We start from the raw sequence: 16111 nt of genomic DNA, 5'->3' as shown, positions 1-16111 counted from the left end.
CTTTCAAAATGGCCTTCAGTTCATTAACTTTCTTTGTACGTAGCATGCTGTTCAAGGGAAAACTATCCTTGAATTTACTATGTACTGTTGTGTGGTGTCGTTCCAAATTGCCCCTTTTACTTAATGATAAACTTTGATGACATATCAAGCATACACTCTTATCTTTTATATTTATGAACAGAAATTCATTTTCCCATTCCATGTGGAAGTTGTACATTTTTTATTTCTTAGGTGGCCTAGGGTCGCCATTCGTGTTTATCGCCAGCCAGGGAGGTAGAGCTAAAATAAAAAGCAAGATAGCACTAAACTACCAAATGTGTGATATTTGTGTTTTGGTACAGTGTGGTGATATTATTGTCACGGACAGACTGAACACAGTTTTTACAGCTGTTTGTATTTTGAATTTAAAATTGTCATGATTTATTTGTGCATGCTAGTCAGTGTGGTCTGCTGGAGGAACCCAGCAGGGACAGCTTCACTGGACACCAGGCCTTTCATAGGACCCCACTGGATCCAGTTAGAATCAGAGCTGCTGTCGGTGATGGATACACTCAAGACAGCACAGGTCAATAGGAGGGCCTCTCCAGGCTTTACTGTCACTGGGCTGAATAGGACCAGCTACACCTGGCCTGGGAAAGGAAAAGCAGCAGAGGTTCCATTCTCATTACTAGGCATTGAGGAAAACTCCCCAGAAGGCAGGGCTGGGCAGGTCTGTGTCTGGGGAGAGACTGAGGCTCCTAGAATATAGCACAGAGTGGAAGCTGCCTGGCCAGTTGGCTGTGGCATTCAGTGCCCCACTCCACCTGATGGTGAGGCTTCTCCTCTGTCAGCCCACGTGGAGTGTGGTGCACCTGGGCTGAACACAGTAGCCTTCCCACGAATTGAAATTAAGGGGATTGTTCAAATTTACAAGGGGGGGGTATCAGGGCTGATGAGGAGTGAGACCGTGAGGGGGAAGGTGGGCTGTATGGCATCATAGCTCACAAAACTGGGGGGTGTTGGTGAAATTGAGGGGGATATACACCCCCATGGGGGGGGTAGGGAAATCCCTGGCTGAGCACCATGGCCAGGCAACTTCCCCTCTTCACCAGCCCACCGGGAGCTGGTGCACCCTAGCTGAGCACCATGGCCAGCTGGCCAGCCAGCCCCTTCACTTCGCTCTAGCCCTGCTGCCCAGCACTCAGCCCAGGAGGCTGTGCCAGGATTCTTGGGAAGCTGTTCGTCTTTTGCTCCAGCACAGCTAGAGCTAGGTGCAGCCTTCCGGGGCTGAATGCCACAGCCAGCTGGCCAGGCAGCTACCCCTCTGCACCAGCCCATGTGAAGCATGGTGCTCATGGCTGAGCGCCATGGCCAGCTGGCCGGGCAGCCGGTCGCTTCTCTTTGCTCCAGCCCGGCTGCCCTGCGCTGAGCCCGGGAAGCTTGCTCCAGCACAGCTTCTCCTCTGTGCCTGCCCACGTGGAGCATGGTACACCCTGGCTGAGCACCATGGCCAGGTGGCCTGGCAGCCATGGCGCTCAGTCAGGGTACCCCACACTCCACGTGGGCAGGCACAGAGGAGAAGCTGCCCAATCAGCTGGCTGGGGTATTTCAGCTCTCTTGACCTCCCAGTTCCCACCATTCCGTGCAGCTACTCACGTGTGTTGTTGCTCGGTGAGTAGCTGCTCCTCAAATGAAGAAATCAAATGTAAATGTACTGCGCAGGCGCGCAGTTCAGAGGGGGCTCAAGATCGACTCTTAGAGCCCCTGAGATCGACCGGTAGATCACGATTTACCATTTGGTGTAGGGTGTCTTGCAGGGGTCCCTGGGTCTCATCTTGTCAACATTGGAGCATCAGTCTGGATTGGCAGAAGCCCAGCTCCTCCCTCCCCCCTCTAACTTACCTGGCCAGTGAAGTTAAAGGGAGCAACTAGTTGGTAGCAACAACAAGGAGTGTGTATGTGTTTATGAGTGTATTGTATCATATTCATATGATACATTGTTGATTGCTATATGCAGGGCTTGACAAACTATAGAATCTACTCACCTGTGGTGAGTAGATTTCAGCTGCACACCTCGTTTAGCAACGGTGCGCACATGCGCAGTGCGGCACTGGCGAGCAGCTTTCACTGCCGTTTGGCCATTTGTCAAGCCCTGGCTATATGTATTGCCAATAAATGTGGCACTTTTCCTTATCCCCCTAAAAAGATCCTGTGCAGTTCTTTAAGCACAACATTTTGGTGGAGAATTGTGAAAGGGGGAAGGTACCACAATTATTTATTGGGTAATAAAACAGAAACATTGAAAAGTATTGAAGAGTGATCATAAACACTCAAAAGTATTGGAAAATGATCTATCAATGAGGTGTACACCCCCCCCGGCTACACCCTCCCGGCTGTTGAATCTCCCCAGATTAGGAAGAAGGATTAGAGTGCTTGCTTCCCCGTTACTGGGTGAGGGTGCTAAGGGAATTGGTAAAGAAAATTGCTTTTAGGTATCTGTATCCTCAGCCATAGTGTCCCAAGAATCAGGGAGGTTTAGGAGCCCTTCCTTGACCCGTGAACATGTGTAACAAATTGCTATGAGATACCCTCAGCCATAGAGTCCCTGCCAGGTGTCCGGTATTGATTTGGACAGTCCGGTATTTTCATTTCCTGTCCAGTAAAAAATTCAGAAAACACGGGACACCTAAAATGTCTGGTATTTTCTAATTTTTTTCTCCTGCCAGGAGGTGAAAATACCAGACACCTGGCAATCCTACACACACTCAGCAGTCGCCCCCCCCCCCCCCCCCCGCCCCGCTTACCTGGTTCTGCAGGGGAGCTGTCTTCTGGCTTGGAGCAGGAAAACAATATGGCTGCCAGCAAAAAGCCTCAAAGGCCTTTCTTAAAGGGGCCAAGATGGATTTAATTTAATTAATTAATTTATTTATTAATAACTCTCAGGGTCGGTTTTTTTTTCTCAACAACTTTGGCCTACCCCTCCCCCCACACACACACACTTTTTTTTCTCAACAGAATTTTTCCTGTGTTTTCTTTTGGGGGGGGGGGGTCGGTATTTTTGGTTTTAACCATCTGGTATCCCTACCCAAGACAAGGACAGAGCTTAGTGCCTCCAATCATATTATGATATTTGTTTTATAGAACAGTGTTGGGAATATTTATTTTGTGGGTGGCTTTGTAGCACTGTAGGCTAAGAATATTCTTGATAGTGTTTAGAAAAAAGGAGTCTGGGTTAAGGGAAAGTGCTGCAACCCCTGAAAGAGAGAGAGAACAGAAAAAAGTGAATTGTATAAAATAAGAGATCCTGGCTGGCCAGAGGCTCTTGCCTTTGCAAGCCAGGGGTCTGAGGATCTGGCATTCCCTGGAGCTCAGTCTCTGGTCTGGCTGGTGCAGCAGGGGGACTGGGATAGGCGGGGCCTGGGACGTACCACCTGGCTAGATAGGAGGGGCTGAGCTTGCATCTCTTGCTGTTGCCTTTGGTGCCTGCATGTTTGGTCCCTGCAGCTGCCAGGCTCTGCCCCCCCCCCCCCCCCCCGATCCCCTAGCACTAAAGGGGGTGTCTCAGGGCCAGGCTGGAAACTCGGGGAGAGGCAGGAGCCCTATCCTAGGGGGGAGAGGAGAGGCTGTAGGGTGATTTCCCATCTTCCTGCAGCCACTAGCCTGGGCCCACCTCTGACAGGCTGGAGCCTCCCCAGTAACTCAGTCATTGACCTACGTGCCGTGTTGTGCAGAGAGCAGGGAATGTCAGTGCAGAACAGGCTCAGGGTGGGAGGGGAGGGCTGGGAAGTTGTAGGGGAGCTGTAGGAGGACGGGCAGTTGTGGGAGGGAGGGGGCTGGGACTGGGGGCTGTGGAAGAGATCTCTGGGAGCGGGGCTACTGGAAATGGGGGTTGCTGGGTGACAGGGACAGGGGGCAGTGTGTTAGGTTCACTGGCAGTGCAGAGCTGGGATTGGGGTGTAGGTGGGAGGGGAGTGTAGGGCTGGGGTGAGGATGCAGGGGGCACAGGTTAGGAGTTTAGGGGGCAGGATACAATGGCAAGAGGGGAACAGGATGGGTTATGGGGGTGGGAGGTTCCAAGGGGGCCGAGGGAAAGGAGGGTGAACCATTTTGTGGGGGCCAGAGGCCCCAAAACACAAGTTCACCCAGGGCACAGCTTTCCCTAAGGCCAGCCCTGCCTGCTGCCCCATACAGCCTGGGAGCCATCAGGTTCTGGGCACAGGACATCTTTGCTGACTTGCCAAAGCAGGCTGGGTGCCCAGTAACCCCAGACAGATGTGCACATCCGCACACTAGCAGCAGCTGTTGTGGGACTCTAGAAATCTCCCCCTAGATCCAATTCCCCTCCCCTAATTCCCCATGTGCCAGGCACCAGTCAGCTGAAGGGAGGGCTCCGGGGTCTCAAGCAGAATAGCGTCAGTGAGGCAGGGTCGGTATCTACTTGGGGAAATTTCTCAGACCTGCATCCTAGGCACATGGTGTGGCAGAAAGACCAATGGCCCCTGCTCAATGTGTCGTGCAGGGATAAAAATTGGGGCAGCAGGGAGGGGCAGCTCCTCTGCACCAGAGAGCAGATAGGAGAAGATGAGGGTGAATCCAGCTACCTCTCCATTAAGAAGGAGATACATTTCTTTTGCTCATGATTGTGCTCATGGCTGAGTGGTTAGGCAGGGGGTGGGACTAGAAATTCAATAGGATTTCCCTATGCAGGTTCAAATCCTGCTCATAACAAGGCCTATGTTTTTTTGTTTTTGTTTTTCTGCCACACCCCTAACCAGGGCAACAAGCTACACAACCCCAGACACTCTTCACATGCTTCCCATCCCCCATCAATCCCCTTCTCCTGTCAGAGATGCCTGGGATGATGCTTCATGCTGGGTCCCTGAGATGTCAGGCAAACTCTCAGCTCTTGCAGCCCTTTGCTCAGTGACTTATGGCTCAGCCGTACCTCTGGAGGCTGCTCTGTTCTGGAGTGTGAGAGGAGCAGTGTGTGCCAGAGAGACTGCACCACAGGGGTGTGATGGCGCATTGGGGGTCCCCCATCTCCTGCACCCCGAAATGGCACAAACAGACTCCACCAGCCAGTGGAATTGAGGGTGGTTTATTGCTCCTCCAGGATACAGCATAGCACAGATGTAATCTGGTTACAGGAACTGGGGCTAAGAGGCCTCAGTGCCCCCCCTTGAGATGGGGGAGTCCCAGCCCCCCTCCCCAGCTCCTTCTCCCCTGCTTTCCAGACAGGAACTAACTCTACCTCTCCCAGCCCTGCCCCCAGCCAGGGCAGCATTCCACCTCCCTTTGTTTCTCCCCATGGGGGGTAGGCTGGTTCAACTGGTATGGTACCTTTGCATAATAAGGTTTTCCCTGATGGGTCTTACTCCAGACAGCAGAGGTCACCACAGCCCAGCAAGTACCCCCACTACATCACAAGGGGCACCTGGATGGATAGCAGGGGTCAGCAAGAATTCAGGACCTCAGGTCAGTGCATTGGGACAAGATGAGAGCCCCCTCAAAAGTTTCTTCTTCTACCACTGGGGAAGGCAGCTAAGCAAGCTGGGTCCAGGGTTCAAGTCCCTTTCAGCTTCACCCTTCTGGCAAAAGAGGAAGCTGAGAGAGGGGAGGAAAGAAGGTGGCCAGAGCCTCCTTCCAACAGGCTGGCCCTACACGCATGGTGGAGGCTCCTCCTACCAGATGTCTGGCCTATTTTCTGCAAAGTCCTCAGGCTTTTGCTTATTTCTGCTTCCCTGTCCATAGCAGGCAACTAAAAGAAGACAGACTCTATCCTACCTGTTCAGTAAAGGGCTTGAACCTGTAATCTTGGTACTATACACACCACACTTGGCCCAGCTGAGCTAGCTGGTGCCCAGGCATCAGTCTCCCATTTGGCCCTTTCAGAAAGGAGCCTTGGGCAGCTGAAGGGCTCTGGAACACATTGTGTGGGGGGGGGGGGGAGAGGCAGGCAAGCTGGTCACAGGTATGGGAATTAGCTCAAGTGGCAGAGCACTTGCTTTGCCTGTGTAAGGCAGTGGGATTGATGCCACATTCCCTGGTGCAGGGTAGCTTATTTCTCTTTTTACAGGCAGAGCCAGCCAGGGGGCTAAGGGCTTCCAGTGGCCCCTCCCTCTTCCTACTTGCTCTCCCCAAAAGCCAGTCACCCTGGGGCAGAAAGCTGCTGGACTCAGCCTCTCTTTGTCTGGTGGGGAAAGGCCCTAGGCTGACCGAGTTGCCCCTCTGGGATTGTCAAAAGCAGACAGAAAGAGCTCCCCATCCTTCTTGATTGCATTTTTTCTCTTCTTTCAATCCTAGTCCTGCCTCCCACACAGCCCCAGCCTTTCTGCTTTCTCCCTCTAGGTGTTTTCCTTCCCTGGCTAGCACTGGCACTCTATGGGAGGGGATCACCCTGTCTGGATAGAGAAGAAACAGACCATCACTTAGGAGTTTGCTGGCTTCTTACCAAATCCAGCAATAGAGAAATCCCAACTTTACATATTTCATTCCCAGCTGGAAGTTTCCCTCTTTTTTTGGTCCTTCCAGCCTCATGGACCATTTGAAAGTGAGAAAGCAGGTTTCCAGCCTGAGGAATCAGAAAACAAGGCACAGAAATTCCCAACCCACCCAATTAATACGGGGGCTATGTCTACACTGCAGGCTTCTTGTGCAAGAACTTTTTTGCAGAAGATATCTTCTCTTGTGCAAAAAGCCCTGTGTTCTTACAATTTACTGTATTTGTTTCTTGCACAAAAACACACTTGTAGTGTGGACACTCCGCCTGTTTTTATGCAAGAACACTGCAGTGTAGATGTAGCCACAATTAATTCTCATTTTCCCCAGAGCACTAATGAACAATCAGCCTCTTGTTCTCAAGGAAGTGGATATCCCAAGATAGGAGCTCCTCATTTCCTCACCAGCCCCTTGATATTTGAAGCTCAGAGCTGGAGCTGCTGTGGAAGAATGTGAAGCTACACAGGCTAAAGGGAGCAATCAGCTGGCGGAGGGTTATTTTTTTCTCCTCCCTGAGCTGATGTGGATAGAATTGAATAGAAGAAAATCCTCTTCCCTTCTCCTCAGAAGACGGAAATGGCAGTTTCTCTCTTTGGTTCTACTAAAACTGGACTCCAGGACAAGACTTTTCTTTCCTGAGGACTTTGGAGTGAATTGCTTGTAAACTGGATTTTATTTATTTATTGCTTAATAACTCTCAGGGTCAGGTTTTTTTTCCTCAACAACTTTAGCCTACCCCGTCCCCCCCACACATATTTTTCCCGCACTGTGGGTGGTTCTAGACCTTATTGAGGTTTGGGGTGATGAGACCAACCTCCCGGATCTTCACACCAGATGCAGGAATGCGGATGTTTTATGGCCAGATGGCCGACAGCCTGGCCACAAAAGGACTCATCCACACCCAAGAACAGGTGAAGATGAAGGAAAAGAAGCTCCAGCAGGCATATGCCAGGGCTAGGGAAAACAACTCCTGCTCTGGGACAGAGACCCACACCTGCCCTTATTAAAAGGACTTAGATCGCATCCTGAAGGCTGCTATCAAATCCCCCCTCAGTCTTCTGCAGACTAAACAAAAGAAAATCCCTCAGTCTCTCCTCATAGGTCATGCGCGCCAGCCCCCTAATCATTTTGACTGCCCTCTGCTAGATCCTCTCCAATCCTTTCTATAGTGGGGGGCCCAGAACCAGACACAATATTCAAGATGTGGCCTCACCAGAGCCAAATAAAGGGGAATAATAACTTCTCTGGGTCTGCTGGTAATGCTCCCCCTAATGCACCCTAATATGCCATTAGCCCTCTTGGCTACAAGGGCACACTGTTGACTCACATCCAGCTTCTCATCCACTGTAATCCCCAGGTCCTTTTCTGCAGAACTGCTACTTAGCCATTCAGTCCCCAGTCTGTAACAATGCTTGAGATTCTTCCGTCCCAAGGCAGGACTTTACACTTGTCCTTGGTGAACTTTATCAGATTTATTTTGGCCCAATCCTCTAATCTGTCCAGGTTACTCTGGACCCTATCCCTGCCCTCCAGTGTATCTACCTCTCCCCCTAGCTTAGTGTCATCTGTGAACTTGCTGAGGGTGCAATCTATTCCCTCATCCAGGTCATTAATAAAGATGTTGAACATAACCAGTTCTAGAACAGTTCTTTGGGGTGCACGGCTAGAAACTAACCACCAACCTGACATCAAGTCATTGATCAATACCCGTTGTGCTCAACAGTCTAGCCAGGTTTCTATCAATCTTACAGTCCATTTATCCAATCCATATTCCCTTAACTTGCTGGCAATAATATTGTGGGAGATCGTATCAAAAGCTTTGCTAAAGTCAAGGTAGATCACATGCACTGACTTTCCCATATCCACAGAGCCAGTTGTGGAGAAGCTAATCAGATTGGTCAGGCAAGACTTGCCCTTCGTGAAACCATGTTGACTATTCCTGATCACTTTCCCCTCTTCCAAGTGCTTCAGAATAGATTCCTTGAGGATCCCCTCCATGATTTTTCCAGGGACTGAAGTAAGGCTGACGGGTCTGTAGTTCCCTGAATTGTTCTTCTTCCCTTTTTTAATGATAATCATTACATTTGCCTCTTTTCAATCATCCGGGATCTCTCCTGATCGCCACAAGTTTTCAAAGATAATGGTCAAAGGCTCCTCAATGACATTTGCCAACTCCCTCAGTACCCTCGGATGCATTAAATCCAGGTCCATGGATTTGTGTATGTTTAGCTTTTCTAGACAATTCCTAACTTCTTGTTTCTCCACCAAGGGCTGTCCACCTCTTTCCCATATTGCGTTGCCTAGTGCATTTGTCTGGGAGCTGACCTTGTCCGTGAAGACAGAGGCAAAGAAAGCATTGAGTACTTCAGCTTTTCCCACATCATTTATCACTAGGTTACTTCCCTCATCCAGTAAGGGCCCCACTCTCATCACCCTCTTATTGCTAATATGCTTGTAGAAACCTTTCTTGTTATCCTTCACATCCCTTGCTAGCTGCAATTCCAATTGTGCTTTCGCCTTCCTCATAACTCCCCTGCATTCTTGAGTAATATATTTATACTCTTCTCTAGTCATCTGTCCAAGTTTCCACCTCTTGTAAGCTTCCTTTTTGTGTTTAAGCTCACCAAGGATGTCTCCAGTAAGCCAATCTGGTCGCCTACCATAATTGCTTTTCTTGCTGCGCATCGGGTTCTCACTACCCCCATTCTTACACCTTCTCTCCTAGGTTCTTTCCCCAGCTTCTTTGGCCCCACATTCAAAACAAAGGTTTTAGTTGTTCAAAAACAAATGTGTCCTTTATTTTTTCATTAAGAAGGGAAGGAAGGGAGTGGTTAGTAGAGGGATGACAGTGAGGGGGTGAAGGAGAAGCCCCCAGTTGGGGTAGCCCAAGGGAGAGTGTCACTTGTCCTCCAGGGAGAAGCTCTTCCTGAGTGTCTCCTGGATGCGCACGGCCCCAAAAGGCCTGCCAAATGGCAGCCATGCATGATTGCCCATACTCCCTGCCTATGCGGTCAGCCTCCGCTTTGCACCCTGTCAGGAACGTCTCCCTCTATCTCTCAAACAATACACAGTCACCACATGTGAAATGCTATGCTCCCCGAGGTCCAGACAGGTAAGGAGGCAACTGAAGTGCACCTTCAAAAGGCCAAAGGCACCCTTCACAAGCATGCGGGCCCTTCTCAACTTGGCTTTATAAAGTTCTCTGGCAGGGTTGAGGTGGCTGGTGTAGGGCTTCATGAGCCAAGGCTGCAGAGGATAGGTCACACTGCTGACCAAGCAGACGGGTTCGTCCACATCCCCGACCCTGATGGTGCAGTTGGAGAAAAAAGTTCCGGCATGCAGCTTATGGAACATGCTACAGTTTCTAAACAGACATGTGCTGTGCGCGTTCCCCAGCCACCCGATATAGATGTCGGTGAACTGTCCCTGGTGATCCATCACAGCCTGCAGGACCACTGAAAAATATCCCTTTCGGTTGATGTACAGAGATGCCTGGTGATCTGGGGCATGGATGGGGATGTGGGTCCTGTTGATAGCCCCTCCCTCCCCTGCAATTGAGGAATCCCATGTCAGCAGATCCAATAATGATGGCATCCACATCTGCAAGGCGGATGACTGCGCAGCAAGATGGTGTTGATTGCTCTGACAACCTGCATGAGACAGAATCACAGGGGTGCCAGGGTGCCTGAAAGTTTCCCTAGCCCCTCCTCCTAGTCTCCCCCCTATGACCCTCCCCCGACCAGAAGCAACACCCTCAAATCAACCCAACCTCTGGCAGGGCTTTGTGAGGGTGGGACTGAACAAAACCTCCTGAGGAGGGGGCTTGCTACCCCCCACTATCAAACCCATTTCCCAGGGAAGCCCATTAATTCCTTCAATCCCCCTCCTGGGACAATAGCCCAAGAATGCCATACCTGCATGCCCAGGGCCCTGATGATCAATCTTCTCATGCCAAACTGCCTCCCTATGGATTAGTTGCTGTCCGGCGTGGAGAGCTTCCATAGGTGGATGGCAACACACTTCTGGATGGGGATTGCAGGCTTCATGTACATGTCCCATTACCTCAGGACAGGGTTGAGCCACTCATAGAGCATCAGGAAGGTGTCCTTCTTCCTTCTAATGTTCTGGAGCCATTGCTCTTCTCCCGAGTGCTCCAAAACAATGTGGTCCCACCAGTCTGCACTGGTGTCCAGATGCCAGATGTGTCAGGGCACAGTGTCCAGGGGAGAGCAGGCGGGATGCAGATGCAGGAGCTGTGCCTGCACAGTTCCTAAGAGGATTTCCCACAAGGGCTGGGGGTCAAGTTTCTGCAGAGCCTGGGAGGCTTCATGCAGAAAGTGCTGCATAACTTGCAGCAAAAGCTACAAGAGCTGAAGACTGTCCAGGGGCAACTCCGGCCCCATAACAAAGAGTGCTGTGTTGTCCAAAAGCAGGGCAACCTGAGCACATAGAGAAAATGCTTTCGGGTCCTTCAGAGAGGTAGGCAAGCAAGCAAGCAAACCTGAGAAATGGCTGTCCTGGAGTGTCCCTTTAAGCACCAACCTCAGATAATCTCAAGAAGCAGCCACACAAAGTAACTACTGACCTGATATCCTGCCTAAACTGGTTCTGAGAGGCCTTAAATGCAATTCAGCATCCAATCAGTATGGACACTCTATTTTGAAATAGCAAAGCACTATTTCAATGTGCATTTTGTGTGTAGACATGCTATTTCAAAATAAGCTATTCTGGAAAAATCTCTTCCAGAATAGCTTACTCCAAAATTACTGCGCAGTGTAGACATCCCTCCAATGTCCATGGCAGGTGGATCCCAGCTTGGATGGGAAGGGAGGGGGGAACCTGAGGCAGGCACAGGGATCATCTTGAGCAGTCTCTTCCTTCTCTCCCTTGTGACCCGTCGGCTCAGACGCCAGCAGAAGGAGTGACTGGGGTTACACAGACCATGCAGAGCCAGTGGGACCAGTTCAATGTTGGGTGCTGCAAGCCCCTTACCTGAGAGCTGGGCAGATGCATTCCTGGAAGCTGAATGCCATTCATCTGTGTATGGAAATCAGGTAGGCCATGGAAAGCATTTCCCTTGTGTTTGGAGCAATCTCTGGTGCCCGGGCTCTAACAGAAGTGTTTTACACACCAGCTAATGAAATCTGAGCGGTTTTCTCTAGAGATGTAATAGCACAGTCAATTAACCAATAAGCAAAGCTTATAGGTTAATACTCTAAACTACATGCATTTCTCTCTCCCGTCCCACCAGTAATTTTTTTAGCAGGCTGGACAGCAACCTGGCTCAGTCCTGGCTTGCAATGGGTCCAGGACTAACCACTGCTACAGTTTTGCATTTAAAATATATTAGGAGCTACGCAGGAAGACAGTCCAGCTCAGTTTCAGCCTGCGTCAGGTCTGCAAACTCAGACCCACCCCAGACAAGGGCTACTGTCACCCTGTAATGCTGCCTCTTTATGGCTACATCTAGACCACTGTTTCTCAACCAGTGGTATGAGTACCCTCAAGGGTACTTGAGAGATATCTGGGGGGTATGTCAACACAACTGAAATTTGGAGAAAACTGAATTTTGTTTTAAGTTATACAGCACTTTATTATTTTTGTACTTTTTATACCCAAACATTTCATTGCCCACCCAGCTATGAAGTTGTTTAAATAAATGTGATGCAATGGTAGAAAAATATTGTGTGTGTCTGCAAACTATCGGTACTCCAGGTATTTATACTTATTTAAAAAAAAAGGCAGTACTTTTTTTTTAAAGGGGAACTTTATTAAAAAATTTTTTAAAAGATTGAGAAACACTGATGTAGACTCCGGAGTTTTTCTGGGATACTGGATGTATCCCAGAAAAATTCTGCCGCATCTAGGGAATGCATCTGCTCTTCTGACATTTTTGTCAGACGTTTTTGTTGGAAGAGCAGATGCGCTCTTTTGGAAGCCCTGTCTTTCTCCTTCCACAAGGAAGGGCTCTCCCAAAAGAGGAGGTTTTTCCAAAATTTGGCCCAATATAGAAGAGCTAAATTTTGGAAAAGCCTCTTCTGACAAAACTCCTGGGAAAAGGTATGCAAATTGCAGAGTGCAATTTATGTACTTTTTCTAATAAAACATTGATAGGCTACATTTAGACTACAGAGGCAACAGCACTGGGTGACAGGCTGCTAGGCCACGAGGGGAGCCGGTTTTTAAACCTTTTAATGCCTGGCACCTTATACTGCTGCCTCTGATACAGAGGCAGCAGCACAGACTGGAAGGGGGCTCCTTGGGAGTGAGTCAAACTGACTGCCAGCCCCACGCCCAGGGATATAAAATAATCAACTAAGCAATAAAAATTCATGAGGTTACTCGACTAGTCAATTAACTGATATTTAACATCCCTAGGGTCTTCCCTGAGGGATTTGCTGATGCAGGAGACATGTGGATTCTCTGATGCCTAGTAAGATATGAGGTGCGATCAAAGCTTTTCCCACAGTCAAAGCACTTATATGGTCTCTCTCCTGTGTGGGTTCTCTCATGGAGAGTAAGAGCTGATCGACGACTGAAACTTTTCCCACACTCAGGGCATTTATATGGTCTCTCTCCAGTGTGGGTTCTCTCATGGACAGTAAGGTCTGGTAGTCGAGTGAAACTTTTCCCACATTCATGGCATTTATATGGTCTCTCTCCTGTGTGGGCTCTCTCATGGAGAGTAAGGGCTGAACGCATAGTAAAGTCTTTCCCACACTCGTGGCATTTGTATGGTCTCTCTCCAGTGTGGGTTCTCTCATGACTAGTGAGCGCTGATCGCTGAGTGAAACCTTTCCCACATTCATGGCATTTATATGGTCTTTCTCCAGTGTGGGTTCTCTCATGGACAGTAAGGGCTGATTGCTGAATGAAACCTCTCCCACACTCATGACATTTATATGGCCTCTCTCCAGTGTGGGCTCTCTCATGGACAGTAAGGGCTGATTGCTGAATGAAACCTTTCCCACATTCATGACATTTATATGGTCTCTCTCCTGTGTGGGCTCTCTCATGGACAGTAAGGGCCGAACGCATAGTAAAATCTTTCCCACATTCATGGCATTTATATGGTCTTTCTCCAGTGTGGGTTCTCTCATGGACAGTAAGGGCTGATTGCTGAGTGAAACCTTTCCCACACTCATGGCATTTATATGGTCTCTCTCCTGAGTGGGCTCTCTCACGGACAGTAAAAGCTGAACGCATAATGAAAACTTTCCCACATTCATGGCATTTATATGGTCTCTCTCCTATGTGCACTCCCTGATGGATAATAAGGTGTGAACTCTGACTGAAGCTTTTCCTACATTCCAAACATCTATATGGCCTCTTTCTGGTGTGGGTTTGCTGATGTCTACTAAGGTGTGATCTCAAAGTGAAGCTTTTCCCACGCTCAAGGCAATTATGGGATTTCTCTCCTTGATGGATAATCTCATGTTCAATACAGGATGACAGTTCAATCAAACTTTTTCCACATTCCAGGCACTTGCACAGCCTTTCTTCTGTGTGCCCTCTCTGTGGCAGAATACGGCCTGATTTCTCACTCAATCTTTTCTCACAGTCTGAGCATTCACAGGGTTTCTTTTCATTGCAAATTGACTGCTGGGCTGAAGTTTCCTTGGGATCCTGGGATCCTCCCCTACATTCAATGGATTCCTCTGCTTTCCTGCTTGAATTGTTCTCCAGCTTCTTCTCTGCCTTGTGTTGATTTTCCCAGGCTTCCCCCTGTTCTACACACTGGGAAAAATCCCCTTCAGCTCCTTCCAAAAATGTTCCCTGTGATACTATGGTTCCAGAACCTTCCTGCTGTAGATTTTCCTCATTGTTCTCCCCCACTGTCCTAGCACCTGCTGGAAGAGAGAGAATGGCAAAGACAGAAAGCACAACACAATCATAGTTCAGGAGACTGAGACATTGGATTCTGCCTCCACATCCCACCCAAATACTCCCAGAAAGGAAACAGAGAGAGGAAACTCCTGATAGCTAACAGGGTGGCTGGGGAGTTGTGACAGGTATTTGCCAGGATAAAACCTGCAGCCCTAACTGGGAGTGGAATATGGGGGCGGAAGTGAGGGCACTCACTCACAGCTCATTTTTGAGAGTCCCAGCTTTCTCCTGCACTCACCAGAAGGTTTGTGTGTCAGTTTCCCTGACTCTTCACCTATGCGGGTGCCTTTCAGGACCTCCATTTCTTTGGCAGGCTGGAGATCTGGGACCCAAGGCTCTTCCCCTCGTTCCAGCCGGGCAATCAGGTCAAGTCTGGGAATGGGGAGTCCTGCAAGGGTTGAGATCAGGCAAGGTGAAGGCCCATGGAGTCTGGGAAAAGTATGTGTCACAAGGAACATTCCCTGAACTCAATTAATCCAACAGAGGACATCTTAAGAGCAGCAGACTTCTGGGGCAGAATATAGTGGGGGATGAGACAGTCTGGATTGTATTCACTCTGTTCACTTTTTGATGTTGCATGCAATTTCTATTGCCGTCATAACCCTTTTGTGTGCCTCAGTTTCTCTCGGTACTACACCACTATCTAGATGGGGATGAAAATTTGCAGGTGACTCACCCAAATTCCTGAGGATGCCCAGGCCAGCACGTTCACAATCGCCCAGGCTCATGGCAATCTGAGTCTGGGAAGGGTGTGTGACCAGGTGACAGCTTTTGCCCAGGAAGCTGGACAAATGCTTGAGATGGGGCTGGCTGCAGCCAGGGACGAGCTGTGCAGGGTGGAAGTGAGTATTTCTGGGTATGTCTACATTGCATTCCTCCTTCATTTTTTAAGGATTATTTCTAAGGAAGGGTTTCTTTTTTAAATAACCCAATTTTTTTCTCAAAATACGCTAGTTCAGAAAAGTGGCCAGCCACCATTATGCAAATCAAGCACGGGAAACTCAAATCTGAGCTTCATTTGCAATTTTGTTTGTCTGCATTTGCATTCCTCTCTCGAAGGAGGAATGCAATGCAGACATACCCTCTGGCTTGGGGGCAGGAAACACACAGAATGAGGCCTTTCTGAGCAGGGTCAGGGTGGGTTTCTGTTCCTCTGGCCTCCTCCACTGCGACTAGTGGGGCTGTGGCTGGCTCCTCTGGGTCTCTGTGGGGGGCAGAGATGGGGGGCAGGGCCCTTGGCTCTGCGCTCTCTTCTCCCCAAGATGGATTGTGCTGATTGCTCCTGGTCACTGTGCTAACAAGTCTGTTTGATGCTGTGTTCCTGTGAATTAATAAACCTTTTGTTCTACCTGCTGGCTGAGAGTCATGCCTGGCTGCAGATGGGGATGCAGGGCCCAGTGACTCCCCACCCTTTGGTGATAGAGCGTGTTGTCATGCCCTCACTGGGAGTTTTAATGATCTGTGGGCTCTGAGAGACTTGCTGACGCACACACAGCTCTGGGGTTAAACTCTGGGCTATTTCCAAGTCTGAGGAAGCTGGAGCCCTTCTCACGGCTAGAGCCAGTCCCAAGACAGGTGAACAGCGTGTGAAGGAGAAATAATGTCGTCAGAACAGTTCCCTGCTTCTGGCTCCTGAAAGCTGGGGATGAATTACCATTCTCCCTTATATGTCTGACTCCCCTGCTCCCCAAAAGAGAGCATGCAGTTAAAAAGTGTCTCTCACATGGGGGCTGTGGGCCCCACTCCC

The 16111-nt window shown here is 49.4% G+C and overlaps 1 protein-coding gene across 1 annotated transcript in view; it reads right to left on the bottom strand.

Moving 5' to 3' along the window:
- Positions 1-3007: 3007 nt before the first annotated feature.
- The window catches only part of LOC102449714 (uncharacterized), a 54907-nt gene continuing 41803 nt past the window's right edge, over positions 3008-16111 (bottom strand). The window contains exons 9-10 of the mRNA XM_089771521.1: positions 14603-14752; positions 3008-14327 (exon numbers count right to left, since the gene is read on the bottom strand). Coding sequence (XP_089627647.1) covers positions 12832-14327; positions 14603-14752 — 1646 coding nt within the window. The 3' untranslated portion in view covers positions 3008-12831. The remainder of the gene's footprint in view (positions 14328-14602; positions 14753-16111) is intronic.

This window comes from Pelodiscus sinensis, chromosome 19 (genome assembly GCF_052426305.1).
Source record: "Pelodiscus sinensis isolate ZL-2025 chromosome 19, ASM5242630v1, whole genome shotgun sequence".
Taxonomy (NCBI): Eukaryota; Metazoa; Chordata; order Testudines; family Trionychidae; genus Pelodiscus; species Pelodiscus sinensis.
Note: the sequence above shows the minus strand (reverse complement) of the source record. Positions and strands in the feature narration are given on the sequence as shown.